The sequence below is a fragment of the Rhineura floridana genome, chromosome 8 (genome assembly GCF_030035675.1).
Source record: "Rhineura floridana isolate rRhiFlo1 chromosome 8, rRhiFlo1.hap2, whole genome shotgun sequence".
Taxonomy (NCBI): Eukaryota; Metazoa; Chordata; class Lepidosauria; order Squamata; family Rhineuridae; genus Rhineura; species Rhineura floridana.
The window spans coordinates 98,211,739-98,239,727 of NC_084487.1; the positions used below are offsets into that span (position 1 = coordinate 98,211,739).

General features: G+C 41.0%; 1 protein-coding gene across 3 annotated transcripts; it reads left to right on the top strand.

The window, feature by feature from the left end:
* HDAC10 (histone deacetylase 10) lies at window positions 1-27,989 on the top strand. 3 transcript variants are annotated; one of them, XM_061640210.1, is made up of 22 exons: window positions 1-174; window positions 934-1,051; window positions 3,181-3,249; window positions 5,007-5,141; window positions 6,591-6,687; window positions 6,894-6,991; window positions 7,441-7,545; window positions 7,638-7,706; window positions 8,602-8,728; window positions 9,470-9,535; window positions 10,425-10,484; window positions 10,609-10,698; window positions 11,692-11,798; window positions 13,632-13,699; window positions 16,110-16,395; window positions 18,594-18,684; window positions 22,591-22,676; window positions 23,571-23,624; window positions 24,484-24,565; window positions 25,007-25,192; window positions 27,132-27,291; window positions 27,572-27,989. In XM_061640210.1, exons 3-22 carry the CDS (start codon window positions 3,185-3,187, stop codon window positions 27,595-27,597), a joined length of 2,058 nt encoding a protein of 685 aa, XP_061496194.1. In that variant the 5' UTR covers window positions 1-174; window positions 934-1,051; window positions 3,181-3,184; the 3' UTR covers window positions 27,598-27,989. The 3 variants fall into 3 exon arrangements, with proteins under 3 accessions (XP_061496194.1, XP_061496193.1, XP_061496196.1); XM_061640209.1 differs by lacking the exon at window positions 934-1,051; XM_061640212.1 differs by lacking the exon at window positions 934-1,051 and having other exon boundaries at window positions 27,577-27,989.

A 27,989-nucleotide genomic window follows, 5' to 3' on the forward strand; every position in this document is an offset into this window, starting at 1 on the left:
AGAAACTTCTTTTGTTTTCTCCGCCCTTCAAGCGCTTTGATCGATTTCCCCCTCTTTGAGGTTTAGTCGAAGTCCGATGTAAGGTGTGGAAAGGTCCGACTCGGTATTTTTTGATTAACCCTTTACTCCCGTGTTGTGTGGGGCTGGAGGAAGCATCGATCTTTATTGCCTTAGGTAGGTTAAAATTAATTTTGGAATGAAATCAGTGACCTGATCCTGCATTGGGGGGGTGCACTTGAGATACCCTGGCAGCCGTGACCCTTTGCTCTCAGACGTGCTGGATGCAGCTGATTGAAGTTACTTCGTGGGGGACAGAACTGCGCTCTGTACACGCTCAAAGGCACTCATTCGTTGTGGTTACCTTCGTATGTTACCGGCTCAGCCCTGCTTGAGATCCAAGTCCTCGATAAGAAGATGCGTGGTGGTGCTCTAAAAACCGCGTGAAATGTGTGCTCAGTTTCAGTACTGGTCGTCTTTTGAATTCTGATCCTACACTTCAATAAGCTGGGGGCGGGGATGACCTTTTTGAACCTGTTTCTATTTTAATTCATAGAGAGCGTTGCTCTGTGTAAAAAGACAGCTATGCTGACTATCAAGAGAGGGGTCAGCATTCCTTACTTAATCCCGCCATACTTTAGGATTTCAGATGAATTAGCCCATGCTCATGTTAAAAGAAACGAATGTGTGAGGGGGTATGGCTATCAATGTATATGCAAAGAGATCCATCCTGCTGGGTTTAGAGGAGGACCCATCTCCTGTGTGAACATCCCTTTGGAGAGCTCCTGGGGCTTAAGGGTGCTTGGAAGCCATATATTCTGCTCCAGTACAACCCTAATTCTAAAGTGGTGGGCACATGTTGTAGTCTCTCCAGGGGAGGGGATACTCTGTGCACGCTCAGAGGCACGCTTAGCACTATTACTTCATATATTCTAGAACAATTGGCTGTAATATTGAAATCGGTTTCTGAGATTGGGCCCTGTGAATTGCACCTGGCATGCCATGTATACCATGTTTATTCAGAAGTAAGCCCCACTGAGTTCCTTACTCTGAGGTAAGTGGATTGGTCTGCTTCTTTTGGGAGCTGAGTTGCTTTTTATTAGAGCCCTGAAACCCAGCAGCAGCCAGAACCAGTGTGTGTGTGTGGGGTGTGTGTGCAGAGAGAATTAAAGATTTAGGTACTCTGAACATGCCTTTGGCCCAGGAATTTGTTTACAGCGCCAGAAATGAGTTCACAGCCTTTTCCACACAAAAATCTGTTCCTCCTTAGAGTTCTTTGTTTCAGCAGCATAAACTGGAAAGAAAGAAAACAACTTTTTTAGTTGTTTTAGAAAGAAAGAAAGCCTTGACAATTCAGCCAGCTAAGCGACTACTAAGTCGAATAAATAAATAAATAAATTGTAGTTGTTGCTATTGATTGAGGTCTGCCAGTAGCTCCTGATCTGCCAGTAGCTCCTGATCTGCCATCTGCCTGCTACTGATCCAGGGGAACAGAATGCTGGGCCTTTAAAAACTGTAGAAGAGAGATCAGCTTTTTATTTCTACTACGTAGTTTCTGTATCTGTATGCATGGATGCAGTAGTAATTAACATGTGGTTCCTCCATTGTTGAAATGGCACAGTAAATTGCTGTAGCCTCATTAATCCATTGAGTTTTCCTTACTTCTCTTTCCACATGGCATGTTAAAGTCATATCACTAGAATGCAAGGACAAGTCCTGAATTGTAGTCACTGTTAGTGCCTCTGAGCATATTAGCTGAAAAATCATAACATTCACGTTTACTGACCTGGTTCAGATGCAACATTGTAAACCTTACTTGAGAGTTATGGGAATGAGCTCCTGCTCAAACACTTCATCCACCAGTGTATGCCAGAGGAAGAGTTTGAAACCATATGCTTCCTGTTTAAAACTATTTGCAGTAGGGTTGCCAGGCTCACGGCCTGAGAATGATTCTGTATCTTTAAGAGAAGAGAAAATTCAGCCAAGTGCAGGTTTTCTTGCAACACCGTAATGGGAAAAACCACAAGGTGAAATTCTCCCTTCCCCCTGCACAACTTTTAAAGATACAGAAGACCTCTTGGTTGCCAGGCCCAGCTTCCAAGAGGTCTTCTGTATTTTTAAAAGTTGTGCAGGGGGAAGGGAGAATTTCACCTTGTGGTTTTTCCCATTACAGTGTTGCAAGAAAACCTGCACTTGGCTGAATTTTCTCTTCTCTTAAAGATACAGAATCATTCTTAGGCCCTGAGCCTGGCAACCCTAATTTGCAGTTTGTTGTTACTTCTGAACTGGGAAATGTGGTTAGTTTAAACCAGGGATGGCCAACTTTTAGACACATTGGCTCTGCTTTGTTTCTTACCAGAACCCCGAGTTTTGTTGTAGCTGTTGTTAAACAATTTGTGTGTTAGAAACCTTTGCTGATCTACTGCAGATCTCTCTGAGTTCTATCAATATATTCCAATCTACCTTATATCTAGTTTAAATCTGTGGTTTATTGAAATAAACCATGATCAGAAACCTGAGTTTGATCTCAGCTTGTTTCAATAAAACATAATTTAAAATGGAAACCTTCTTTGGACCAAGGGCTAAATTCACCCTTGGGCCACATGCCTGAGGGTGACCAAAAATCCATGCATATCAGCTGAGAAGAGGAGAATTATCACCCCCTCTCTGTGATGGATCAGATGACCAAGGAGAGGGCAGTTTGCATCCTCTTCAGGGCACTAAGGTCTGCTTCAACAAACAAAACACAATATTTTTACTTCTGTCACCAAAACTGGTGGGGTCTTGAAGAGCCAGAAAAAATTGAGGGGCTAGAGAAGACCCCTGAACTGGTTTAAACTAGCTACGGTTTGTCAGAGGTGACAACAAACCTCAAGTAGTTTAAACCTGAAAGAGGATACTTCTAGCGCATGCTGTAGAAAGAGAGATGAAGGAGGGGCACTCAAGCCTCAGGCCCAAGCAGACTTGTTCCCATAATGCTGAAGTATGGGTTAGAGTTTGGACTGAGCCAAGGTGATGATTGTTTTCACTGAGCCTGTGGTCTTCTGTGTCAATTCAAACTATTAAACGGAACATTACAGGACTCTGTTATGAATTTTGTCACTTTTATAACTTCTGATTTAGAAATGTGTTAATGTTTCTTCCTGGAACGTGTGCAAATGGTCTGTGTTTTGTTACTTTTAGAGTCATGGCTTCTGGAACAGCATTGGTTTATGATAATGAAATGACCAGCCATAAGCTACTTTGGGATGAGTAAGTTAATCCTTTCTCATTGAAACTGCTACCAACATTGCTTTAACAATAAAGAGAATGGCATGTGCCATCCTATTTTCCGCTAAGCAGCTCATGACTGGTAGCAGCTTGTTATTTACATTCACTGCCTTGAGTGTGTCTTGGGAACTAGAAAGGCAGGACTGAAATCTTCTAATAAACCAGCTGGGTGTCCAGACTAGGGCTGCAGAGAGGGTCATGGGCATCTACCAGGAATGAGATTGGAATGAATGTCTCCTAATGAGAGGGTCCATAGGAGTTTTTCTCCTAATGCAAATATTGGGGAGTTGGAAACCATTTTTGTCAGGATCATAGCAGAGGGAAAGGGTTGAATTCCCACTCCCTGGCAGCTGTTGTCTCAATCACCTCACTGTATGCGATTTACATTTTAAAAGTCACACACATGAAACACAACAACACATTTAACATCCTGTCTAGTTTGGTACCCAATGCGCATATCCTAACTATTGGCCTAGTGTGGTCACATCCACACCATACATTTAAAGTACACAACTTCCTCCAAAGAATCCTGGGAACTGTAGTGTATCCCTCAGAGAACTACAGTTCCCAGCACCCTTGGCAAACTGCAGTTCTCAGGATTCTTTGGGGGAAGCAGTGTACTTTAAGTGCACTTTAAATGTAGATGTGACCTGTATCATCAGAGATGGTTAGTTTTTCCCTTGCCCTTTAAAATTGCGCATCGGCGAACATGCTTCTGTCCTAATGCCTCCATATCTTTCCACTGCAAAAAGTAGACTGGCCCCAGTCCCCAGCCCCAAATTACTGTCCCCCTTAGCAAATGTCTACCACTCCAAAAATAGAATGGAGGTGGCAGGCAGCTCGGGGCAGCTGATGGGTGGGGTGGCGGAGTATTTCGAATAGCCGTGCATTTCAGTTACTGAAAATGTTAACTGTGGCCATCTTAGGGTGAGAGGAGAGATTTTAACATTCCAAGGACAAATTAAGACTTTTATTGTTCTTTATTGACTCTCTTACTGTGCTTTGAATAGCAACCTGGCCTACATAAAATTAGCAGGTGAAGCATTTCCTGGCATGAGATATGGTGAGGAAAGCTTCACTTTCTAAAATATTTTGTATGCCAGGCTGCTATTCGATATATGGAAGCAAAGCCAGAGAAAAAGGTGGGCATTCTACTTCTCTATCTGTTCTTCGAGCAGAAGGTGGCATTGTGGGAAGGGCTGCCGGTCAGTGGTACAGCATATCAATCAATCAATCAGTTTATTCGACCACTTGGTCAGCATAAGTGGTACAGCATAAGCTTTGAATGCCAAAGGGTCCCAGATTCAATTCCTGGCATCTTGAAGTAGAACCAGGAAAAGTTCTCCCCTGAAACCCTGAAGAGCAGCTGCCAATCAGTGTAAACAATACTGAGCTAGATGGACCAATAGTTTAACTCAGTATAAGGGAGGTTCTGATAAACTGTTGCTATTTTGAAGTTGTTATTCTGCATGTACCAATTCTTCATGAGTTATTTTCTTGTTCTAGCCTGTCAATTATTTTAAAGCATTTTTTCCAACATTAATAATAGTAATTCATCAGGATGCCTGATGTGGGAAAGGGTGTGTATATGTGTTTTTTAAAAATCCACCTTTAGTTTCTCCTCAAAGGAAAGAAGAATATATATATATAGATACACATATACAGTATATGTATTATCAGTAGTAATGTGGATGGTTCCTTGGTTTTTTTAATGCAAAAAGAAAATGTTTGTTTTTCAGCCCAATCTGTGATATTGAAGTCCCTGAGAGGCTTTCTTCCTGCTACGAGCGCCTTAAGTGCTATAATCTGGTTGAAAGATGCATATCTGTTCCTGTCAGAGAAGGAACTGAGGAAGAGATCATGTTGGTTCACAGGTCTGCTGTAATTTATTTCCATCCCTGTCCGTATTAGAGAAATAATAGAAAAGGCATTCACCTTTGACATTTTTCTTACACACACAATTTGTTCTTACAGTGAAAGAGCCTAACCTAAGACCTAGCTGGGAAATGAAATCCCTGCCTATTGCAAAAAGTAGATGACGCCCAGAGTGAAAATCAGGAAATGCTTCATACCGATTCATGGGAAAGATGTTAAGAAACAATCCAAGCACAACACGTTAGCCAAAATACTAACTTAAAATTCTTTCATTGGAGATGTAATATTTCTGATTTCCCCAACCATGGGTAACATAGGCTGTGGGAATATCTGTTCCCCATCTTTCCTTGGCTCTCATGACATCCCTCTTTTTTGGACCTAATCATGGTGCTGCATCATGTCTGTGCTGGTGTTGACACTAACCATAGGTAATTAAAACAGAGGCTGCAGATCCATTTCTAAGCACGGTGGCAAAGGCTCCTTCAAGCTAACCAGGATTAGCATTAACAATGATATAACACCACACTAAAACTCCAAAAAGGAAAGAGGTGGGGAATTGTGTGTAAAGAGAAAGTAGGATGAATAGAAGTCTGTACCCTGTTCTCAATCTCTTCATCGTTATTAGGAAATTTTAGACTCTGGACTTTAATGGGCCTTCCTTTAGATGGCCTCTTTATATTATCTCAAAAGTGTGGTAAGCCAGCCCTGTTGCATCTGAGGGTCCTTCTCATTGTTGCTGAGGTCCTGGACTTGCCATAAAGTTCTGTCCTGACAAAATCCATGAGAGTTCAGGAATCTTACATTTTCCTTGGACCGTGTAGGGGAATGAGATGCCCATGCAAGCTGGTATTTTGTATGTCATTGGCTATTTATTTGAAATGCTTCCTAAACCTGGGGCTCCAAACACATTTTAAGTAAAACTGATCGAACTATAGGTGGTTGCTCCTGACAGGGAATCAGACTCATTCTTCTTGTTTCAGTTTGTGGACCAAGATCAAAAATGCAGTACAGTTTTTTTTGTAGGCTTGGTTTCATATGAGCTCACTGTAGATGGCTGCCTTGTCAACCTATCTGCAAACAGATGCTTTTGGATTGATGGGAATAGAAGCACTTGCTTAATGGCTAACCATCGCTCTCTTGTCAGCCAGTGCCCCCAAAATACTGATATGTTTATATATGCATGTTTACTTCAGAGTACATCTCCCATGTTCAGTGGGACTTACCCCTAAGTAAGCATGGATCGGACTGCAACCTTAGCCAAACTAGCCTGTGTCCCAGGTAGCTCTTAAAGCAGGGATGGGTAGCCTACAGATGTTGTTGGACTCCAACTTCCATCAGCCCCAGCCAGCATGGCCAAGGAATGATGTGAGTTGTAGTCCAACAGCATCTGACTACAACTCCCGTCATCCCTTTGCCTACATGTCTAAATCTTTTTTTTCCCTTTTCAGTTTGGATTATTTGGAAATTGTGAAGAGAACTCCGAAAATGACGGAAGAAGAACTCCGAAAAACTTCAGCTGATTATGAATCTGTTTACTTCCATCTGGTAGGTGTAGGCATGGTAATGATCACTTTCTATATCGAATGTTCCACATCGATAGATCTCTTTGTGTCTCTTCGCTGGCCCTCAGGTCAGGAAAGAGAGATGGAAGAGAACATCCAAAGTTCAATCTGAGGAGCTGATATGCACCCAAATGCTGACTCTTGGAGATGTCATGAAAAATTTGACCCATAATATCTACTGTTCTTCAGATGACGTATCGCTGTGCCAAATTGGCTGTGGGAGCAACATTGGAACTGGTGGATGCTGTGATGTCAGGAAAATCACAGAATGGGATGGCTCTAATAAGGTAACAAGGTGGAGATAATTCTTAACAGAATTTCTCAGTATCCTTCGGATCGTGACAGCAAGAACAATTTGACAATGGGACCAGTTACCAAGAATAGGAATGGGGAGCCTTTTTTCGGTTAGGGCTGTTTCCTCAGAGGTAATCTGCATGTTGGCAGGGGGCGGGAGGAAGTGGTAGGTGGGTCCAGAGCCAGAAGCGGGACAGGCACCCCCTTTTTCTCTTTCTTTCTGCCACCCACTTTCTCCCTGGGTTTTTTTCTTCCTTGCCATCGGCATGAATTTCACTTCAAGCGCCAGAGGTTCCCCACACCTGACCTAGAGGGTTGATGGCTCTCCCTTGCTGGAGGTCTCTACGCAGAGGCTGGACAGCCATCTAGATGACCTCTAGCCCACCCTTCAAATCTATGTTCTATGAATTAGTACTTGAGTAACCACTTTGCTTGGTTGCAGGCCTCCGGGTCACCACAGCCAGAGAAATGCAGCCAATGGGTTTTGTATATTCAACAATGTTGCTATTGCGGCCAAGTATGCCAAAAGAAAATATGGCCTGCAGAGGTTGAGTATATATTTGTCTTTAGATTTATTACCTTCTGGCCTAGAAGTTTTCTTGCTTCTCTAGTGAATATTGTTGTTATTGGTTCATGCAGAATTCTCATTGTTGACTGGGATGTGCATCATGGACAAGGAATTCAGTATATATTTGATGAAGATCCAAGGTTTGTTGTTTGCTGGTTTTTACATATTTGGAGCAAGCTGTATACTGTTTTCATAATGCTTGTAATTCATCTGGAAGCAGGTATCATAGAAAATGTCAGTTCTTGCCACTTTTTGGCACTTTTAGCCAGGGGTATCTTTAACATGCTTAAATCATTAAAACTGCATCATTCTGAAATACAAAGTGATGTTAAGTATTAACATAACTATTTATTATTACATATCTTGCATCATGATTTTGTTATTATTATTGATACTCTCTGTTGGAGCTCATCATTTTTGATTATGTCAGTTAATTTTTCCAGCTTATCTTGTAATTCTTTTGGGAATTGCTGGCATATACCATACAGGATATAAAAAAAATCAGGTTGGCCTGTCTTTAGGTCAGTGGATAGAATGCTGGGCTTGAAAATAGCTAGAATCAAAACCCAGCTTTGAACTTGTTGGGTGAACTTAGACATCCAAGGTTGAAAGAGTGGTTTGGGTGGTGGCTGTAAAAATAATGGTTTGGCGTAATGTGTCATATGAACCCGAGCTTGAGGTTTAAGTTTCTGGACAAACCATGAGTTGGGTGTTAACTCAAACCATGAGCATGAGATCTTGGTTACAGCTCATGGTTAGTCAGGAGAGAGCTAAACCATAAGCCTAGGTTTGGACAGTACTGAGCAGCAGACTGATGAGGGGAGGAGCAAAGAGCCTGTGATCTCCTCTTCTGGAACCCACACATTTGTGCCAAACCATGGTTTGGCTTAGCAGACATGCGAACCGGGCCAATATGTAATGTTGTAATGTTTCAAATTTACTCTTGAGTTACAAACTTGGTGACCACGTATGGTAAAAAAAAGCTTCAGGTGAGCATTAATAACACAACTGACACTATTTTGTTTGTTCTTTCAGTGTTCTCTATTTTTCCTGGCACCGGTTTGAACATCAGCAGTACTGGCCTTCACTCAGTGAATCTAATTATGATGCAGCTGGTCAGGGGAAAGGAAGAGGATTCAATATAAATGTACCATGGAATAAGGTGCTTCACATGATAACATAAAAATACAAATTTAATGAGCTCTAGCAGTCATGTACTTGGTGTGACTTTTTTTTAAAGTATTTTTTAAACAGTTTATTATTTCTAAAACATATATGTTTAACTGCAGTGCTAAGGTATTGAGAGAAGTATTAAATGGGTGGAACCCAGCTCATTAAAAGAGCATCAGAAATGGAAAGTTTTGGAATTGATTATATGATGCTGCGTAGAATGATTACATGCATAACTGGTAAAACAAGAATTTGTAAATTGATATGTAACACATTAAAGATGTCATATTTTTGTATTCTATATGCTTTGTTAACTACCAGAAAAGTATCGCTCCCCCCACTATGCACACATTCAGTGGTTGGCAGAGATCTCTAATAAGCAGAGAAACTCACTTCCCACGTACACTAATGGATTGTGGACTGGCGTGACTTCCATCAAAAGGATGTAATGATAACAAACATAGCTAACTCCTGTAACTGAATCGCACATCCCCATTCTGTTTGCATACTATCAGCTGGATCTCAGTCCAGCATTAAACATGTACATAAGGTTTTCCTCACGTAGCATTTGATCTTAGGATTTGATCCTATTGATAACTGTAGGAGCCACAACTCTGCTTCTCTGTTTAAAGCCTTGGATCATTTTCCCTGAGATCTTAATGAAATCTTGTAGGCTTTCTTGGCACCTTTAACAGGGATTTTTTCATTTTGTTTTCATGCATTGGCTTTGCAGATTGGAATGGGAAATTCAGATTATGTAGCTGCTTTTCTTCATGTGTTACTTCCGTTGGCCTTTGAGGTAACTTTTTCATTTGAAATACTTTAAAACTGCACTTGAATGACTTAGAAAAAATATCTAAAAGCAATTGCAACATATTCCTTGTACTGGCATTTTAAGAAATGACCCTCAGCTATAGGAAAATGGTGATTATTATAAAAAGGCTCTTGTTTCTAGAAAAGTGATGATTAGGGGTGATGTTGGCTATCTGATAGGAAAACTAACTACATTGGCTAGAGGGCGAATAAACAAATATACAACTGTTAGCAGCAGACCCAGATGAAAATGAAAACAGATCTTGAGATGGTGATGATTTGCAGGGCTCTTAGAGATTATCAGTGGAGGTGCCATATCTCAGTTGCATACGCTTTGCATGCTTAAGTTTCTAGATTCAATCCCTGGGGTCTCCAGTGAAAGAGCTTGCAAAGAGACAGGGCTGAGGAAGGCATCTTCCTGAGACCTTGGAGAAATGTTGCCAGTCCAAGTGGATCAGCCTTTCCCCAACCCTCTAAACGTTTCCGGACTACAACTCCCATCATCCCTGACAATTAGCCATGCTGGCTGAGACGGTTGGGAGTTGTAGTCCAAAACATCTGGAAAGCACCAGATTGGGGGACGCTGTCATAAGCAATACTGGGTCTGAATTGCCTTAAGGCAGTTCTGTACAGTTTAGAGAATGAGAGGCATTGCAGCATACACAGTCCATTTAAAAAGACCTTTCGTAGTGGTATGTCAGTGTAATGTCTGTGAAGGCTCCATCCTCATCAGTTTTTGCCTCCTTCAGAGCTTTGTCTCTGCTTAATGCATTACTGGAAGGTTTCTGTAGCTTCACTCAGAGTGTGTTAGAGCCAGTTGAACTGCACTGTAGTGCACTGAAAGTTTCGTTTGGTTTTTTGTGTTTTATTCCTAGTTTGATCCAGAACTTGTTTTGGTCTCTGCTGGTTATGATTCTGGAATTGGTGATCCAGAGGTAAGTAGTTTCCTTCCCCCTGTATCTTTCCTCCTGATTTTAGTTTTTAAAAATCTCTTTTCATGTAAGAGCATACACATGCAGCTTTCTGATTTGATGAGCTGTTTGTTTCCCATTTTTCTAGGGTCAGATGAGTGCTACACCAGAATGTTTTGCACATCTTACTCATCTCCTAATGCATTTAGCAAAAGGAAAATTATGTGTTGTTCTAGAGGTAAACTTTATATACTAAGAATTTATTGTAGTTAATTTAAAGCACTTACATGCTGCTTTATGTTAAAAAAATATCCAAAATGGTATACAAAAGTACTAAAATGCATCATAAAGCAGTAAAAACAACATAAAGACAAAATACAGGAATTCAGCGCAGTATCCACTGTAGGTGGTGATATGTGCCAAATTAATATTAACAATTAGGGAATGCCTGGGTGACCAAGGAAGATTTTAACATACGTTGAAACATAATCCAGTTGGTATATACTTATTTCGGAGGGTAGGCTGTTTCACATGATTGCTTTTTCTTCTTTCACATAATTCAATGGCTGCCATTCTTCTGTATTCAAAACACTAAACTGCTGCATGCAGGGACAGTTCCACAGCAAGGAGAAAGCTTTCTCCCTATCTTTGCAATGGGTGCTCTTGACAAGTTTACCACATACTCAGAGCCAACACTGGCAGGCATTTTAAACATTCTTCCTATGGCTCCTTTCAGGTGGTTACATCATGCGGCTATGCGAGTAGACCTTGACTTCCGCATTACATAAAGGTGGTTGGCACTCCACACACAGCCTACTGTCGACTGTCAAATTATTATTTATTATTTATTAAATTTCTATCCCGCCCTCCCTCTCAAAAGGTGCCCAGAGAAGCAAACAAAACACTAAAAACATCTTAAAAACAAAACAAAACTTGGTGTTGTTTGTTACATTTATATCCCACCTTTTCCCATCTTGCTAGTCAAGGTAGCAAATGCTGAGGTATCTAGGTAATCTTCTCTCCAGGTATTAACCAGACACAGACCTGCTTAACTTCAGTGAAGTTGTTGTACCTTGTACTTGCCTTGAGTCCACTGCACATTGGGTGCCTCTTGAATGCTGGTTGATCATTGTATAATACCCAACGGGCAGAAATTGCAACAACTTACCTGGTATTTATGATTTGTTTTGGTATGTTTCCTTCTGCTTTACACTCATTTGTTTATATTTAGGGTGGATATCATTTGAGGTCACTGTCTGAATCAGTTTGTATGACTCTAAAAACGTTGCTGGGAGATCCTTTGCCACGTTTGTCTGGAGAAATGGCGCCATGTTTAAGGTAAATGTATACGTGTGCATGCATGTCCTCGCACACATGGAATAAAAGACTAAAGCTCTCTTCAGGCATTGCTCTCATGAAGGGGGCAAGCATGGTGAAAAGGGTGGCGAGGTCACATGTTTAGCCCCACTCCCAAAGTTGAGTGGCCCCTGGAACCCCTGCCTTGTTGGGGCATAATTTCTGAAATGGGAAATCTGTTCTGTGTAATTGCACAGGGAACCTCCATGCATAGAAAAGGCTCCCCACTTCAGAAATGTATGCCCCAACATGAGAAGGGCAGCAGGAACTGTGCAACTTTGGGGGCTAAGCGTGTGACCACACATGCCTCCTTCACATCCGTAATGCTTGAAGAGGGCTCATGTGTAAAGATTATCTATATATGTGTGGGCATAATTCAGCCAAAATCCAGTACATTTTAAGTCCCACTGATTTAATTTGGGAAGTTAATAATCTCTTGTTTCCTATTGACGTAAGCAAGTCCGGTATCCCATGTTTGTGAATGAGGCTCCTGTTTTTGGAAGACATTGGTAGCATCTTTGGGATTAGATACTATATTATTTAATGAAGAAGTTAAACTTAACAAAGTTTCTTTTAAAATTAAAATTTCATTGTTAACTAGCATTCCTGAAATGTAAGAGGGAAAACTGAAGCGAAACTGCACCTCAGAAAAGGTGTAGGGCCTGCATGTGTGTTTTCCTGTCTGTCTCTTGATTTGTTTGTAGTACATTGATATCCCACCTTTCCTCCAAGGAGCTCAAGGTTTTGTACAAATGTGGTTCTCCCCCTCCAGATTTTATTCTCGAAACAACCCTGTGAGGTAGGTTAGGCTGAGAGACAATGACTGGCCCAAGGTCACGTACTGAGCTTCATGGCTGAGCAGGGATTTGAACCTGGTCTCCCAGGTCCCAGTCCGACAATCTAACTACACCACACTGGCTGTCTTGTACTATAAGTAAATCTTACTTGCAGTCAAAAGGAATAGCCATAGTAGGTGGTGGCTGGAGTGTATTACTTGTCAAGAATCAGGATGGGACATGAGAATGAGGTGGTCTCTAGCATATATAGGATCCAAACTGTTTAGGGCTGTTAAAGGGCTTTGTGTCCCAAAGAGGATATGGGAAGCCTATGCAAATTCTCACATGCTACTGTACTAGGCTTCCAACTGTCTTACTGCCATGGTAGTTTGCATTCTGCTGCAGCTTCTGAACAGACAATACTGCAGTAGCCAAGCCTAGAGGAGAGGCTGGGCATTGAGCTTGGTATATATTAACTGTGTTGGTGTTTGGACTGAGCACCATGCAATATTTTTCATAATAAAACACTTGTGCAGCAACAGAGGACATACCTGTCATCCTTTATCACATAATGAAAGATAGTTGAATGTGGGTTGGCATATACCACTTCTTTCTTTGACTTGGGGCATGTGCAGAGAGGAAAAGGCATGGATTACCTAATCAAGGGGAGGGTTTTCAAATACTTATCAATTAATCACATCCAGCTTTGTGGATGGCAGGATCTAGAATCAATCTAGATTGAAAGCAGCATGTTGGGGACAAGCATGAACTATTCCAGATTGAGAACAGCTACATTTTTGTGCTACAAACAGGTTAGCATGCACACAGCCTAGCCTCCCTATACCATAAACAATTTGTTAGTCATTAAAGTGCCACAAGACTTTGTATTGCTTTTAGCCGTACTCTTGTTTCTGTCCTGTGCCAGTGCAGCTAAATACTGCAACATCTTTGCAGATTCTTACTTTAGATGGGGACTGGGTCAATACTTACTTTGTATGCATTTTGCAGATAACTTTTCTTATACTCTCATCTTTTGTAGCGCAGTAGAATCAATCCACAATGTGAGAGCTGTACACAAACCACACTGGGAGTGTTTGATGTTTGAAGGTAATGGCATGTTTTCTCGTGTGCAGTGCAGTTGATAAAATGAATGCAGAAAAGGTATTAAGACAACAGAAATATTTTCAGGTTCTGATAATCCTGCAGGAGATCTACAACTCGAGGAAGTTGTCAAGTTTAACTGCCATTGAAGTGCAACAACTGAAATTTTGGCTAGACATTGATGTAACTAGAGGGAGATGCCATGTAAGTGGGAAAATATTACTAATGGAATGAATAAGGAATATTCTGTCTTCCCCCCCCTCAGCTTCCTATCCAATATTCCAATGAAATGATGGCATGCTTACAGTGGCTAGCCTGATTGTGGGTGAGGGGAGTTAGCCAGTGTGTTTGGGTTGAAGTCAGTGGGGCTAAATTAGGAAATGTAGTTCTGGATCCATTTCAGTCGGGCTTCAGGCCTGGACATGGGACTGAAACAGCCTTGGTCGTCTTGGTGGATGATATGAGGAGAGCGTTGGATAGGGGTGAAGGCACCTTCCTCATCCTCCTGGATCTCTCAGCGGCTTTTGACACCGTTGACCACGGTATCCTTTTGTATCGATTGGAGGGGTTAGGCATAGGGGGCACTATTCTGCAGTGGTTCCGTTCCTTCCTCTCTGATAGGTACCAGAGAGTGGCATTGGGGGATGAGGTTTCGGATCCTTGGCCTCTCACTTGTGGGGTGCCGCAGGGCTCCATCCTCTCCCCGATGCTATTTAACATCTATATAAAGCCACTGGGGGCTATCATCAGGAGATTTGGGCTGCAGTGTCACCAATATGCGGATGACACACAGCTCTGTCTCTCATTTAAATCTTCACCGAGGTTGGCTGTAGAAACCATGTCCAAGTGCCTGGAGTCGGTAAGTGCCTGGATGGGAAGGAATAAGCTGAAACTGAACCCTGACAAAACCGAGGTACTGTTCATGGGAGACAAGGGAAGGTTAGGGGATTTGGACCTGGTGCTCAATGGGGTACAACCGCCCCTAAAAGACCAGGTCCGCAGCCTCGGGGTCATTCTTGACTCCATGGAAGCTCAGGTTTTGGCTGTGAGCCGGGCAGTACTGTATCAACTCCATCTGATACGGAGGCTGCGCCCCTACCTTCCCTATCATCTGCTCCCATTGGTGGTACATGCCCTGGTCTCCTCTCGCCTTGACTACTGTAATGCGTGGGGTTACCCTTGAAAACGGTCCGGAAGCTGCAACTGGTTCAGAATGCGGCAGCGCACCTGATTAAAGGCAGCCACCGGCGAGATCACATAACTCCAGTGCTCAGAGAGTTGCACTGGCTGCCAGTTGCTTGCCAGGCCCAATTCAAGGTGTTGGTTTTGACCTTTAAATCCCTACACAGTTTTGGCCCAGTCTATCTGAAGGAGCGCCTCCAGCATCATCAGCTATGCCGCCTAACAAGATCGGCCTCAAAAGACCTTCTCTCTATCCCACCAGTCAAAACAGCTAGACTGGTGAGGACTAGAGAGAGGGCTTTTTCAATTGTGGCCCCCATCCTATGGAACTCCCTTCCAAATGATCTCCACCAGGCCCCCTCTGCAATGAGTTTCTGCCGGGCCGTGAAGACCTGGCTCTTCAGGCAGGCCTTTGGGGTGGGTTAGATTTTATCATTATCGCTTTTAGACTTTAATGTTATTGTATTGGTGTGTCATTTTGTGTTATTTTGTTCATTTTGTACGTCACCCAGAGTGACTGGCCAGCCAGATGGGCGACTAAGAAATCCAATAAATAAATAAATTAATTAATCTGGCTTATAGGTCATAGCCAGATCTTTTCCCCCTGGGTTGTTAAATATTATGAAGTCTTTAGCGAAGGTAAGACTATAGCAAGATTATGAGAAAATGTGCATAACTATTCACATTGCCTTTCTGGGAAACTACGCTGTTCATTTCTGCTGAGGTATTCCATCCATTAAGTAATGAATGCAGTATGTTCTGTGGCAGGCGTAGCCAGTGTGGTACCTTGCAGATATTGTTGGACTCCAGCTCCCATCAGTCCCAGCCAGTGTGGCCAATTGTTAGGGGTAAGAGGATTTGTAGTCCAGGAACATTTGGAAAGCACCACATTGGCTGTCCCTGATCTATGGGCTAGAGTGCTAGATTTCAGAATGCTCTACAGTTTCGAAGACTTCTGGTAATCTTGGAGAAGTGGCAGGTCTCACCGTTTTGGGAAGCAAGCAGTGTTGATACCATATAAGCTATGGCCTGAAGGCACACGAGGCCAGCACCCTGCTGAAGCTAAGCAGGGTCAGGTCTGGCCAGTGCCTGGATGGGAGACCGCCTGGGAACCATATGTAAGCCACCTTGGCTTTCTATCAAGAAAAGAAAGGCGGGGGGGTATAAATGTAATAAATAAATAAAATAATAAAGCTGTGCTGTGTTGCCTAAAGATGCTTTTTCTTGTTCTCAGACACAGTTCCATTGCTAGACCTCAGTACCAGTCCCTACCAGATGGGGGAGGCAAAGTCTACGCAGACTGGGGCTCAGCTCCTACCTCCACAAGAATCTGGAAAGGCAAATAGTGCCGAGGCCATCAAAACGGATCGGTTTTTGGAGCTGCATATGAAAAAAATTGCGTTTCCGATACCCCGCATTAAAACAACAGTCGCTGTTGATGAGAAGGAGAGATGCTTGCTACCGCCATCTGTTCAAGTTGAGAAGGCAACAGATCCGAAAGAGCTCAAAGCCATTCTCAGGTCAGCCATACTGTGGCCAGGTCAGAAACAGTGTGTGCTTGTGAAGTAGGCAATGTACACACCGCAGATTTCAATGACACAGTTAAGCAATAGGTTCAGCCAGTCCCAGTGAAATGATTGGAATTGAAAGCCTTCTTCAGCCGTTACAGTAAGGAAAATGTAAATAAGGGAGGGAGGGCGCAGTGGAGACAAGTGCAGGAGCTTTTCCTGCCACCCCTGTTGCTGTTCTCACCGTTTTCCAGCTGGAGGAAGGCCAACTTCTGCAGCAGGAGAGGCTTTTGTGTCCATAACACTCCCCTGCTCATTTTGGAAGGCTGATTTTTCCAGGGATCTAAAACGCATGGGGAACTTCCAGGGATCAGAAAGCTTCCCACTGCAGAAGCGTCCCTCCCACAAGCTGGAGTGATGACAGTGGTGGGGGATTCTTGCACCGCTTGTCTCCACTGACCCTCTCATGTATGTACATTTCCCTTATTGTAACACCTGAAGAGGCTTTAGGTGCTTCGTGCTGGCAATTTATACCTAGATAATTATATGCAGCATGTACCTTCATCGTTCCTTCCCACTTCCTATATTTTAATTTGTATGCATAAAATTAACAGTTGAATGTAAAGGTTAACTGCAAACAAGTGAATCTTTTGGGTCCTGTATGGCATGAGTTCCATTGCATAACAGCACTATATTACTTCAAGGAGACATCCTAGGTAGGTCATGAACATCTGCAAATTCTACCGTGTCTGCAAAAGAAGACCAGGCTACCTTGTTGGCTGCTTCTCAATACGACATGTTAGGTTCTCATTGCAAATAATTCTCAGGTTATTTCATTCCCCTGGTTTTTCATAAGTGATTGTCATTTTAAAACTAAAACCAGTTTTTGCAATAACAAGTAAGGGCCAGAGTATGATGCAGAAAATGATGTGTGCAAGCATGTAATTTTAAGGATCAAAAGGAGCAGATGAGTGAGTATATAATTGTTTCACCTGCAGCTTAGGCCTCCATAGCCCTCCTCACCTGACCCTTTGTACAGTTAGGGTTCCGATGCCGGAAATGGGCCTGGCTGAGAGAAAATGGGGAGGTAAACCTGGGGGGAGGTGGTTTGTTTCCATTTTTGTCACACCTGCATGTCCCTTTTGCTCCTTAAATCAGACCACTCCACCCCTGCCTTCCATGTGTTTGCAGCAGTCTGGGTTTAAACACACAGATCTGCCACTGATGCGTCTAATGTAGCCTTATCTTACATTCCGTTTCTCATCTTCAGGGGAGAGTGCCTGCACGCATGCAGCAAAATAGCAGGGCCCCTGAGGAGGGAAGGTGTTGGCAGACTTGGGGGAACCCTGAGGTTTGAAGAAGTACAAACAATCTTAAGAAAAAATCCCTAAGAGAGACTCCCCCCCCCTCCAAAACCAGGCTAGTGAGGATTGGGCATGGACTGCTGACTGACTGTTAAGGAGAAAACACACTAAACTGCGTTGCAGGAGGGATGGAGTAGAATGGACTGAAAAGGAGGATGGAGAAAGAGCCACATAGATATAAAAAGTGTAGATAGAATCATTTGATTGTCTGTGTAGAAAGTTTCCTGATTCTCACCAAGAAGCCATCTTTCAGTGTTTCCAAGGATGAAAGTGATAACTGCCCATAGAAATCAAAGAAAAAATCCAAGATTTTAATGTAGTTGGTCTTGGGCACCAGTGGGTACAAAAGTGTGAAAAGGCAGCAGCAAAAAAACTGTTCTTTCTAACAGTTCTTATTTAGTGCAAAACTTTTTTTAAGTAACCCTGTTAATGCAAATTTTTCTTGGCCTTGGAATATGCCTAGTCCTTTTTGGGGAATGAGTAAGGCACCACCTGCAACAAGCTTCATTGTCACTTTCTCCAATAATGGCACGAAATGTGTCAAGCCAGTTAATACTGAGTTAGGAGAGCAGAAGTGATGTACAATTATAGATCATTTGCTGACGACTTCACTGGAGTTATCCCATTTACTTAACATCTCTCTGCCTTCCTATTTTCATTTTGTAAAATGGGCCAAGTGATGCTTAATATTTGGTAATTGGGACAAGGCCCCTTACTGAGAGCAGCACAACCTTTGCTCATGAATTATATACCTTAGTATATGGTTAAAAACTCTACATGTTGTACAGCATGTAGTTATTCCAGACTTTCCAGTTTGTAACCAGTTTTCATATAAATATTTTACAGTGGATTTGATGCTGAACTTGTGAAAGAAGAAAAGGTCTTTAACTCGCTTGTGAACATGTTGGCTGTGCTTGACAAAATCATTAAAAAGGAGGTAATATCAGCAGTCATACATTCTTCTTTAGTCTGGGAATGTCTGCCATCAAGCCTCTGCTGAAAAGCCTCTGGAGGCCCCTAGCTTCCACATGCCTAGTGTAAATTTCATTTACCGTATATTCTGGCGTATAAGACGACTGGGCGTATAAGACGACCCCCAACTTTTCCAGTTAAAATATAGAGTTTGGGATATACTCGCCGTATAAGACTACCCCTGCTTATGACATGCAGGTACTTAGCAGGAAAACTGTCACTTATAAACTTATAAATATTAATATTTGGATTGTCCAGTTGTTTTGTTTTTGTGCCTAGGAATTACCACCAAAAACTGGGGAAAGATGTGAGAAATCTTTTTTTTAAAAGCAACATTAAATGCCTAGACTCTAGTTTCCAACACTATGGAGTATTTATTGATTGATTAAGAGAATTTATATCCTGCCCTTTTGCTGTTAAAAACAGAGCTCAGCACAGCTTACAAATATAGTAAAAACAATAAAAATACACAATCAGAGAAAAACAAGCCAAAATGTTAGGAAAAGGAGTCTTTCACACCACATGCTCAGTTCTAAAAACTGTTGCAGCAAGTTTTACAAGTTCCTCCAGTATTCCACTGGTGCAGGCACTCAGACATTCAAAGTACTGTATGTTTCTTAGGTTTTATAAAAGCAGAGCTTTGCTTAACTCAAAATTTCTTCTCCCTTTGATAACCACATCTACACAGGTTCCACCTCCATACTCAAAATGAAACTGAGCCTGGAAGTGTACAACAACCCCACACATACCTTGCTAATTCGATTATCAATGCCAGTATGTCTGTCTTATCGACTACTCTCCTGCTCTCCCCCCCCCACACACACACACCGGGCATCATGAAAGACCCAGTCCTGGGCTCAGAAAGAAAATAAATATCTGGTCCTCTTCAAAGTATTGATAAGCCTCTTGTTTTAATTGAAATAATAATTATAAATTCTTGTTCTTATCACTAATGGGAGTTAATTATCTTGCATATGCTGCTGTTGCTTCTATGGCTGTAACGGAGTGAGGTTAAAGATAAGTGAAATGCAAATAGGAAAAAAAAATACAGAAGGCAGTAACACTTTCCTAAATGTAATACCATACCAACCACAACAAGATTCCTATAAGGCAAAAAACAGCATCTCACAACCAGTCAGGATTCCTAACCAAAAACCAAAAATATGATAAATGAAGAAATATTTATATAAGCATAACTATCAAATATATTTATTATTTACACAAACTGTAAAGATATTTATAGTGCAATCCTAGGCTTATTTATTCAGAAGCAAGTCCCAGTGTATTCAGTGGGGCTTACTCAAACAGGGACAGAAATGCAACCTCAAGTGATAAGCAACTTCATTCACACAACCCAAAATTCCGAATCATGCCACTTTATGCTGTTTTGCAACTTTATACTTGTTTTTATGGTTATTGGATTTTAAATGGCTTTATTTCTTGTTGTGAGCTGCCTTGGTTTCCAACCCTACCTCACAGGGGTGTTGGAAAGACTCCATACACGCACACGCACACACTGCAGATGTATAAATACATACAGCCCATATAATAGTTTATTGTCAAACCAGTTGGTCATTGCAGAAAAATCAGTATTAGTTTTAAAAAAAATCAGTATTACTTTCCTACAGAATAAAAACTGTAATACCTAAGTAAGCCCTGCCTACTTGCTTTAAAATAGGACTGGAGAAGGGGGCAGAAAGAGTTAGAACACAAACACAATTCTTTTTTACATTCACTCCAAAGTCCCATTGATTTTGAGCACATTCATAACCATGTCTACTCAAAAGTAAGTCCTATTGAATTCAATGGGATTTACTCTGGGCATATGGGATTAGCACTGTTTTTACCCCCAAAAGCAACTATTGGGAAGGTTTTCAAAACACTGCCCAGGATCTGACTCCTACACACAACAGGGGGAAAAACTGAAATGTATATACCTACCCAATTTATGAGATTTTCAGATAAACAGGAGGGGAAACCACCATTTTCTGGCCTCGCAATGAGGTTTTGCAGACACTGCCACCAAACAAACACTTCACTGATTGGCTGAAATCCTGAATGGGCGGGGTTAAAGCTACGAAGTGCTATACAGTAGTTTAAAAAAAGATTTAACTGGGGGGGGTGCCTGACGTTTTTATATATATCTTGAGAACCGCACCACCTAGAAACTTAATTTTTTTTTTAAATGAAAGCTGAGAATCCGGGCCACCTAAGGGGCTAGCCGGGCACCGGGTGGCATGCTTAGAATCCGGGTAAAACCCAGCTATCTGGGCAATATGGCAACCCTAATAAGACGACACCCGGCGTATAAGACGACCCCCGACTTTGGAGAAGATTTTCCAGGGTTAAAAAGTCGTCTTCTATGCCGGAATATATGGTATGTCAACTTGTGGTACTTTCATATGGATGTAGCTTCTAGATACAAATAAACAAATCTGATTCTTGATACAAGGTATCTGCTTCAAAACACTTTGAATGATATCTACCATTTGTCATGCTCAGACTTAGGCTGCAATCCAATACACACTTACCTGGGAGTAAGTCCCATTGAACCTAATGGAGCTTACTTCTGCGTAGACATGTATTGGAATGCAGCCGAAATTGGATATCATCTCTTGGTCTGATATAAACGTTACAGGATTCGCAGTATGAAAGACATTCCTCATCAAATTATGAGATGATAGCTGCATTTCTGTTTTACCTTCCTTCTTGTTTGTTGGGTAAATCTAGAGAAAATTCTGTTCATGCACACAAATAGGAACATATCAATAATGGTGAAGGGGGCCTCATTTTCTCTTTTCCCCTCCAATCTAGTTAATTGACTGTTTTAAGAGTGACTTTAAAAAAAAATTTTTTTTTAAATAACAGAACAGCCAATTTTAATAAAACCAGTTCAGGAGTTCTATATATTTTTTTAATTTGCAGTCTTTTCCGTTTCTGAAAATACTGAGTCCCAAACTTAATAACTTTACTGCAAGCCCACCACATATGGGAGAAAGAGCCTTTCTCTGTGACACCCCTCCAGCAGAGAGGGGAGGCAGTCTTTGAGATATAGGATAACTCTGTTGGGGTTAAATACCATTTTTGAAATACCGTTCACATCAGTTCCTTTGTTGCTGCAGATATAGATTTATATGGAAATTTAGTCCACGCAGATATCCATTTCCCACATTCGCCTTAAGCTATCCATGGAACTCATGTCCCTCTATAAAAAGGGCATGTCTTTGGGACATTCAATAGCAATTCTTCAGACAAAGTGAGATCTCTCAGGGCTTGTCTCTTGTTATTTGGTCACCTAATAAAATTACCAGCCTGATACCAAGATAGCCAGGTTATATTTTTATTGTGTAATTGTGTATGCCACGATTCCCTGGGCAGTGGAGTAGCATCTGCATAAAGTCAAGAACAGATAAACTTGCTTGTAAGCTTCCAAACAAAAGTGATCTCCAGTTGCAAAACGGATGCTCACCCAAAGGGATGAGAGGTGTTATCCCTGGCATTAGTGTCTCCTTACCTGTTTTCCAAACATACCAAAGTGGCTTAGAGAATGAATTTTGCTCTATCTGATCAAGCTTAATATATTTCTTAACAAATGGAAGATCTAATGGGTGAATGTCCTTCAGTAAGTGGTGTTCAATTTGGGCCAGTAAGAATTCAAATCTGGATTCATAAAGATAAGCAGATATCGTATGTGATATGCCCCATAATCCTTAACAAATGGAATAACCCAACCCCCTGCTCTATATTTCAGAGACTTAGGTGTCCTCGGAATTTTGCTTTAAGAGCAACTTTTTATTACTTGTGCTTGTATGCACATCTTGATTGCAGCTCATAATAAAAACAATGATAGTAAAAGTATTTTGCTTTTTAGGTGACCAACGGTCTGGCAGTATCATCTGTAGCTTCGCTTTCTTCTGCTGTTGCTCTGAAACATTGCCATAACCTGAAGATACAAAAGTGGGTAAAAGTGTTTTACATCTTGAGTTTTTTTCTGCAATTCATGTTGTTCAGTTATTATCAAAGGGTTATAACATGCGTAAAACTACTTAGTACTATTTATAGTGAATATATATATACAGTATTACAGAGCAACGAAGTCTACTGCTTTGGGACTGGGACAATTCTTGACAGGCTAGAAAACACAGATCCTGCCATAACCTGGGCCATTTCACATGGCTTATGCTGCAATCCTGTACACACTCACATGGAAGCAACTCCCGTTGACCTCAGTAAGGCTTCCTTTTGAGTAGACGTGTACAGGACTGTCTACTAGGGTTAAGAATTTGATTTGATCTGAAAATATTTGTGTATATGTTCTGCTGTATGTGTAATTGAGTAGATTGGCCCAGGAGATAGGGTTAGAAGTAGTGAAAAGGTACATAGGCTGCTCCCCAGTGAGGGAAAACACTGTCATTATGTTGCTTTGTTGCAAATAAATTTGTTGCTTCTCACGTGCAGCATTAACCATTCTGGGTAGCGCTGCATGGTGAGACATTTTGCTCTAGACGCTGCAATCCTGAAATTGGTTTTTGTAGGCTAGAGAGCTTCTTTAAAGAGTATCTTTGTATACATGCCCCTACAATATAAGGCTCAAAACTTAATTTATTATCATCCATTTGCAGTTTGTTCCCTGTGTCTTTGGTCTTTGTTTCTGCCAGGATTTTTTTGTTTTATTACCTGGCTGTATTTTGTTAGTTTTCTTATACTGCTTACCTTGCCATTTTTTTTACAATGCAGCTTATTGGCAGATATTTTTGCATATGATATCTAATTGATTTAAATGTTTTATATATATATATATATATATATAAAGGTGCATATCGAGTTATAACACTTAATGTTGTTCTATAGAGTTCTGTGTGTATTTGTTGGTGACATGGATATGAAGATTGATTTGGATGATGGGTAAGAATTCCACACCTCCCCCCCCCATGGATTTAAATTTGCAACTACAAACTACAGAATTATGCTGCTGTTAGTATTTGGGACAGTTTGAAAGGGCGTTAAAGAGGGAGGGAGACTCATTACTTAGTCTACAGACCAGCATGCTCTTATCAGGGAGTAAGTCCTATTAAAATCAGTAGGACTTGCTTTGTAGCGAACAAAAGAACATGGGAAGCTGCTGTTACTGAGTCAGACAGTTGGTCCATCTGGCTCAGTATTGCCTACCCTGACTGGCAGTGGCTCTGTAGGGTTTTAGCAGCCCTATCTGGAGTCATTGGAGATTGAACCTGAGACCTTCTGCAAATAAGACAGATGCTCTCCCACTGAGCTATGGCTCTTCCCCATGCATAGCGTTGAACTGTAAATCTTTTTTTTCCTGATGTCAGACTATCTGCTTTCTATAACATTGTGAAAATATATCTGCTAAAGTGAAAAAACAAACTAGTTGACTATCATGATTAGTTACAGCCAGTTTCTTCCATCTCTTCTACAACTCTAGATGATTCAGTCCCCAAATATGACTTGTTTGCTTGGTTTCAAATGTCATATATAGACAGTGAATGGGTTCTTAGGATTCTTCTATGGATTTAAACTAGTTCTGTAGCCCTGTTACTGTAATTTATAATGTAGTTTTATATTGTGTTGGCAACTAGTAGAACAGGGATTTGGAACCCATGGCCCTCCAGGGGCTGTTGGACTACACCTCCCATCATCCCTGACCACTTCCATGCTGGCTGGGGCTGATGGGAGTCCAATAACATCTGGAGGGCCCACAGGTTCCCCATCACTGTGGCAGAATATGTTGTATTTTATTTTACAGTGAAGTTCTCCTGATCAATGTTGATGCCAATCCCCCTACAAAATCTGATACCAAATACAATATATCTGTAAACTGGAAAAAGGTAATCTCTTTCTGATCCTTTTTCTCCCCAGGCATGACTTATTTGGGGATGCAAGAATCCAAGCTTGAAGCTGAGCATTGATTTTAAACTGTGTATGACATGCATGTGTTTGGGGAACCCTTGACCCAATCAGACATCCCACATATGTGTATATTTTTAAGGCTGTGTATCTATGTATGTATAAACCCTGCATTTTACTTATTTGCTCCTGAAAGTGCCAATGTATGTCCTGCAATCACGTTTTTTGTTTAAAGCTGGATAAACTCCAGCATAAAATGCTTAGAAACACTATGTTCTAAGAGTGTTGTACACAGTGTAGTACTCAAACATATATCTAGTGGTTAGGAACTATATCCAGTGGTTAGGAAATACAGATTTTTTAGAAACAAAAACAAATGGATTGATTTGGCTTTACAACTGCTACATTTTTTTTAATTGAAGGATGTTGAGACAAACAACTTCTTTTCTGCTGCCCTTGGATTCATTCTTCCAGTAGCGTACAGCTACCAGCCTGACCTAACAGTCATAGTTGTTGGACCAAAGCAGAGCGTTGGCAAAAATGGGATTACCTTGCTTATTAGTTTGCTGCAAGGGTTGGCACAATCTCACATTCTTACTCTGATTCAGGTAAGGAGTTGACCTTAATCTTAATGACAACATAATAATAGCTTTTTGATAACTAGGGTGAAAGATCCAGGCAGAACATACCACATTTTGCCTCTCCCCGCATTTTAATTTTGTTTCACCTATTCATTCTAGAAACTGTTGAACACAGTCTTCTTGGCTACTACCAATGGAAAACAACCTTTTCATATTAAAGAATGTTATGAGCATTTGGGTAGCCTTGATTGGGCAAATAGCACTACTTTTCTTCAGGACCACACCTGTATTTTTTCCACATTCTCTGGTTCCCTGGAAAATGTACATTTATCTTGCAACTAGAGATGTGAAGGCCTGGGAAAAAAACTGGAAACATTTGGGGGTTGGGGAGGAAACAACTTCCCCCTCCCAATTTTTTCAGGCTGTTGCATCTCTAATAGTAACTACAATCTAGCTTTTGCTATCCCCGTACCAGTGATCTAGGGCTGCTGTGGTGATAAGGAGTGGCTGCTCATAACCCTCCTACAGAATTGGTATTTACAATGTGTGGGCCCTGTTGTGCAGTGTACAGGACAGCACAGACTACACTGTAGGAAGACCATCACCATGATACTTATATAAGCTTGGCCCTGTTGCTGCACAATATTTTAATTTCATTTAGTTTTTAATTTGTATCCAGCATGTCTGGATGACTGCTCAAGGCAGTTTACACCCATAGAAATGGCCAAATATAGATCACATTGTTGCCCTGTAAGGGTTCAAATATGACTCAAAACAAATTAACAAAATTCCAGATAAAACCATCAAAATGACAGCAAAAAGTTACAAGTAAATTAAATAACTGCAAACAATCAAGATAACATCAGCAAACATGCAATTCACAAAATGCCAGAGATCATGTAAAAAACAACACAGTCAAGCACCTTGATCACATCTCTCCTTCCCTCTCCTGTGGGAGCTGTCTATTTATAGTGGAGCAGCCATTCCACTCATACCACCTCCTCAGAACCACAGCACTGTCAGCTCCATTGATTCAAGATCAAAATAGTTTTTGAGTTAGCACTAAAGATCTTGGTGCCATTGCCTCAGTTTCCCCAGTCTCTTGTCAAAGGTTGAATCTAATTTACTCATTAGGAACCAATCTTTCAGTGTGACAGCACCAACACTCTGGAACTTCCTGCTGGTTGATATTAGGCAGGTACTTCCGCTGTACTGTTTTCAGCACCTGCTAAAACCTTTCTTGTTTAGGCAAGCCTACACAAATATGTAAAGTTGGCGTGTACTTTAACATACAACATTCTTTATAATGTAAATTTCCAACTGCTCTTTTTTTATAATTTGAATTTGTTTAGGTCAACTTTTTTAACTTCTGACTTTTATTCAGTCATTTTATTGTCTATCTTATATTTCATGTACATCGCTTAGAGGTTTATACAATTAAGTGGTATACAAATTCAGTTAAACATACATAAAATAAAAGACATTTATTTTATTTAATATATTTATATCCTGCCTTTTAGCATAAAACCCCCAGGTGGCTGACAAAGAAAATACTTTTTTGAACAATTCAACATTAGGAACGTAAGATGCCATATACTTAGTCAGATTATTGGTCCACCTAACTTAGTATTGTCTATGCGGACTATCAGCAGCTCTCCAGGTTTTGAGATGAAGGACATTCCTAGCCCTTGGAGATGCTTGGGATTGAACTTGGGACCTGAGCTACATCCCTTCCATGTTAAAATAAGATAAAATACATTAAGAACTAAAATAGAATAAATTAAAACATGAAACCCAGCATCAAACAAACACCAGGTGGAACAAAAACCAAAGTTCTTAAAATCTTCTTAAATGTTATCAACGAGGGAGCCATACACATTTCCTGGGAGAGGGAATTTCAAAACTGTGGTCCATAAATTAGTATGGATTTATCAGAACATGACGTTGTTCTTTTTGTTTTTTTAAGGATACAGAGGTTAAACTTTTGCAAGATATAATCAAACCCTTGACGGGTGACTTTATACCGTACTTTGGAACGTATGCTCCAGATTTAAAAGAGAATGTGCAAAGGACATTGGAATTAAGAGAGCAATTTCAACAGGAATGGAAACTGCTTCAGTGTTCAGGCAAGTAATCAAGTTCAGGCAAGTAATATGTATCAATTATAAAAAGAGAACAAAATTAAAATGGACATTAAATTTAGGCTGCAATCCTAAACCCATTTACATGGAAGTGAACCTAACTGAACTTGTGGGATTTGCTTCTGAGCTGATGTGCATAGGACTTTGTTAATACCATTCTTCAAGGCCCTGAATTAACTGCCTTTACAGAAGCTCAGGAGGAAAACTTTTTTGTGTGTGGCTGTATGCTGTAAAATATGGTGAACCTTTTTTCTTCTTTGTATAGCAAAGGTCTCCACTGCTGAAAGATGAAATTTATTTGGCTGTCATTTTGGCGCTCTCCTTTGATCTTCGCACAGAGAACAAAAATAAAGAGAAAAGACTGTCCAGGAAATCAGAAAAAAGAATGAAATGTGAGCTACACATAAGGAATAACACTGCAAGAATCGTTCACAACTATAGTCCACTTTAGGTGTTCTACCAGTAGAGGCTGTTCCATTAGGACAATGGGGCACTGCCCACCCACCTCAGTCTGCCCTCAGCTCCGCCACCACCTGCCTGCCTACTTGCAACAAGCCCAGAGGATGGCAATGGCTGTCACCTTCTTCCTCCTTGGTTTCAGTGTTGGTCTTGTCAAAAGTAAATTCAATTTATGAGTATTGTCTGAATAAACTGTATTGTTAATATACTGTACCAAACATGAA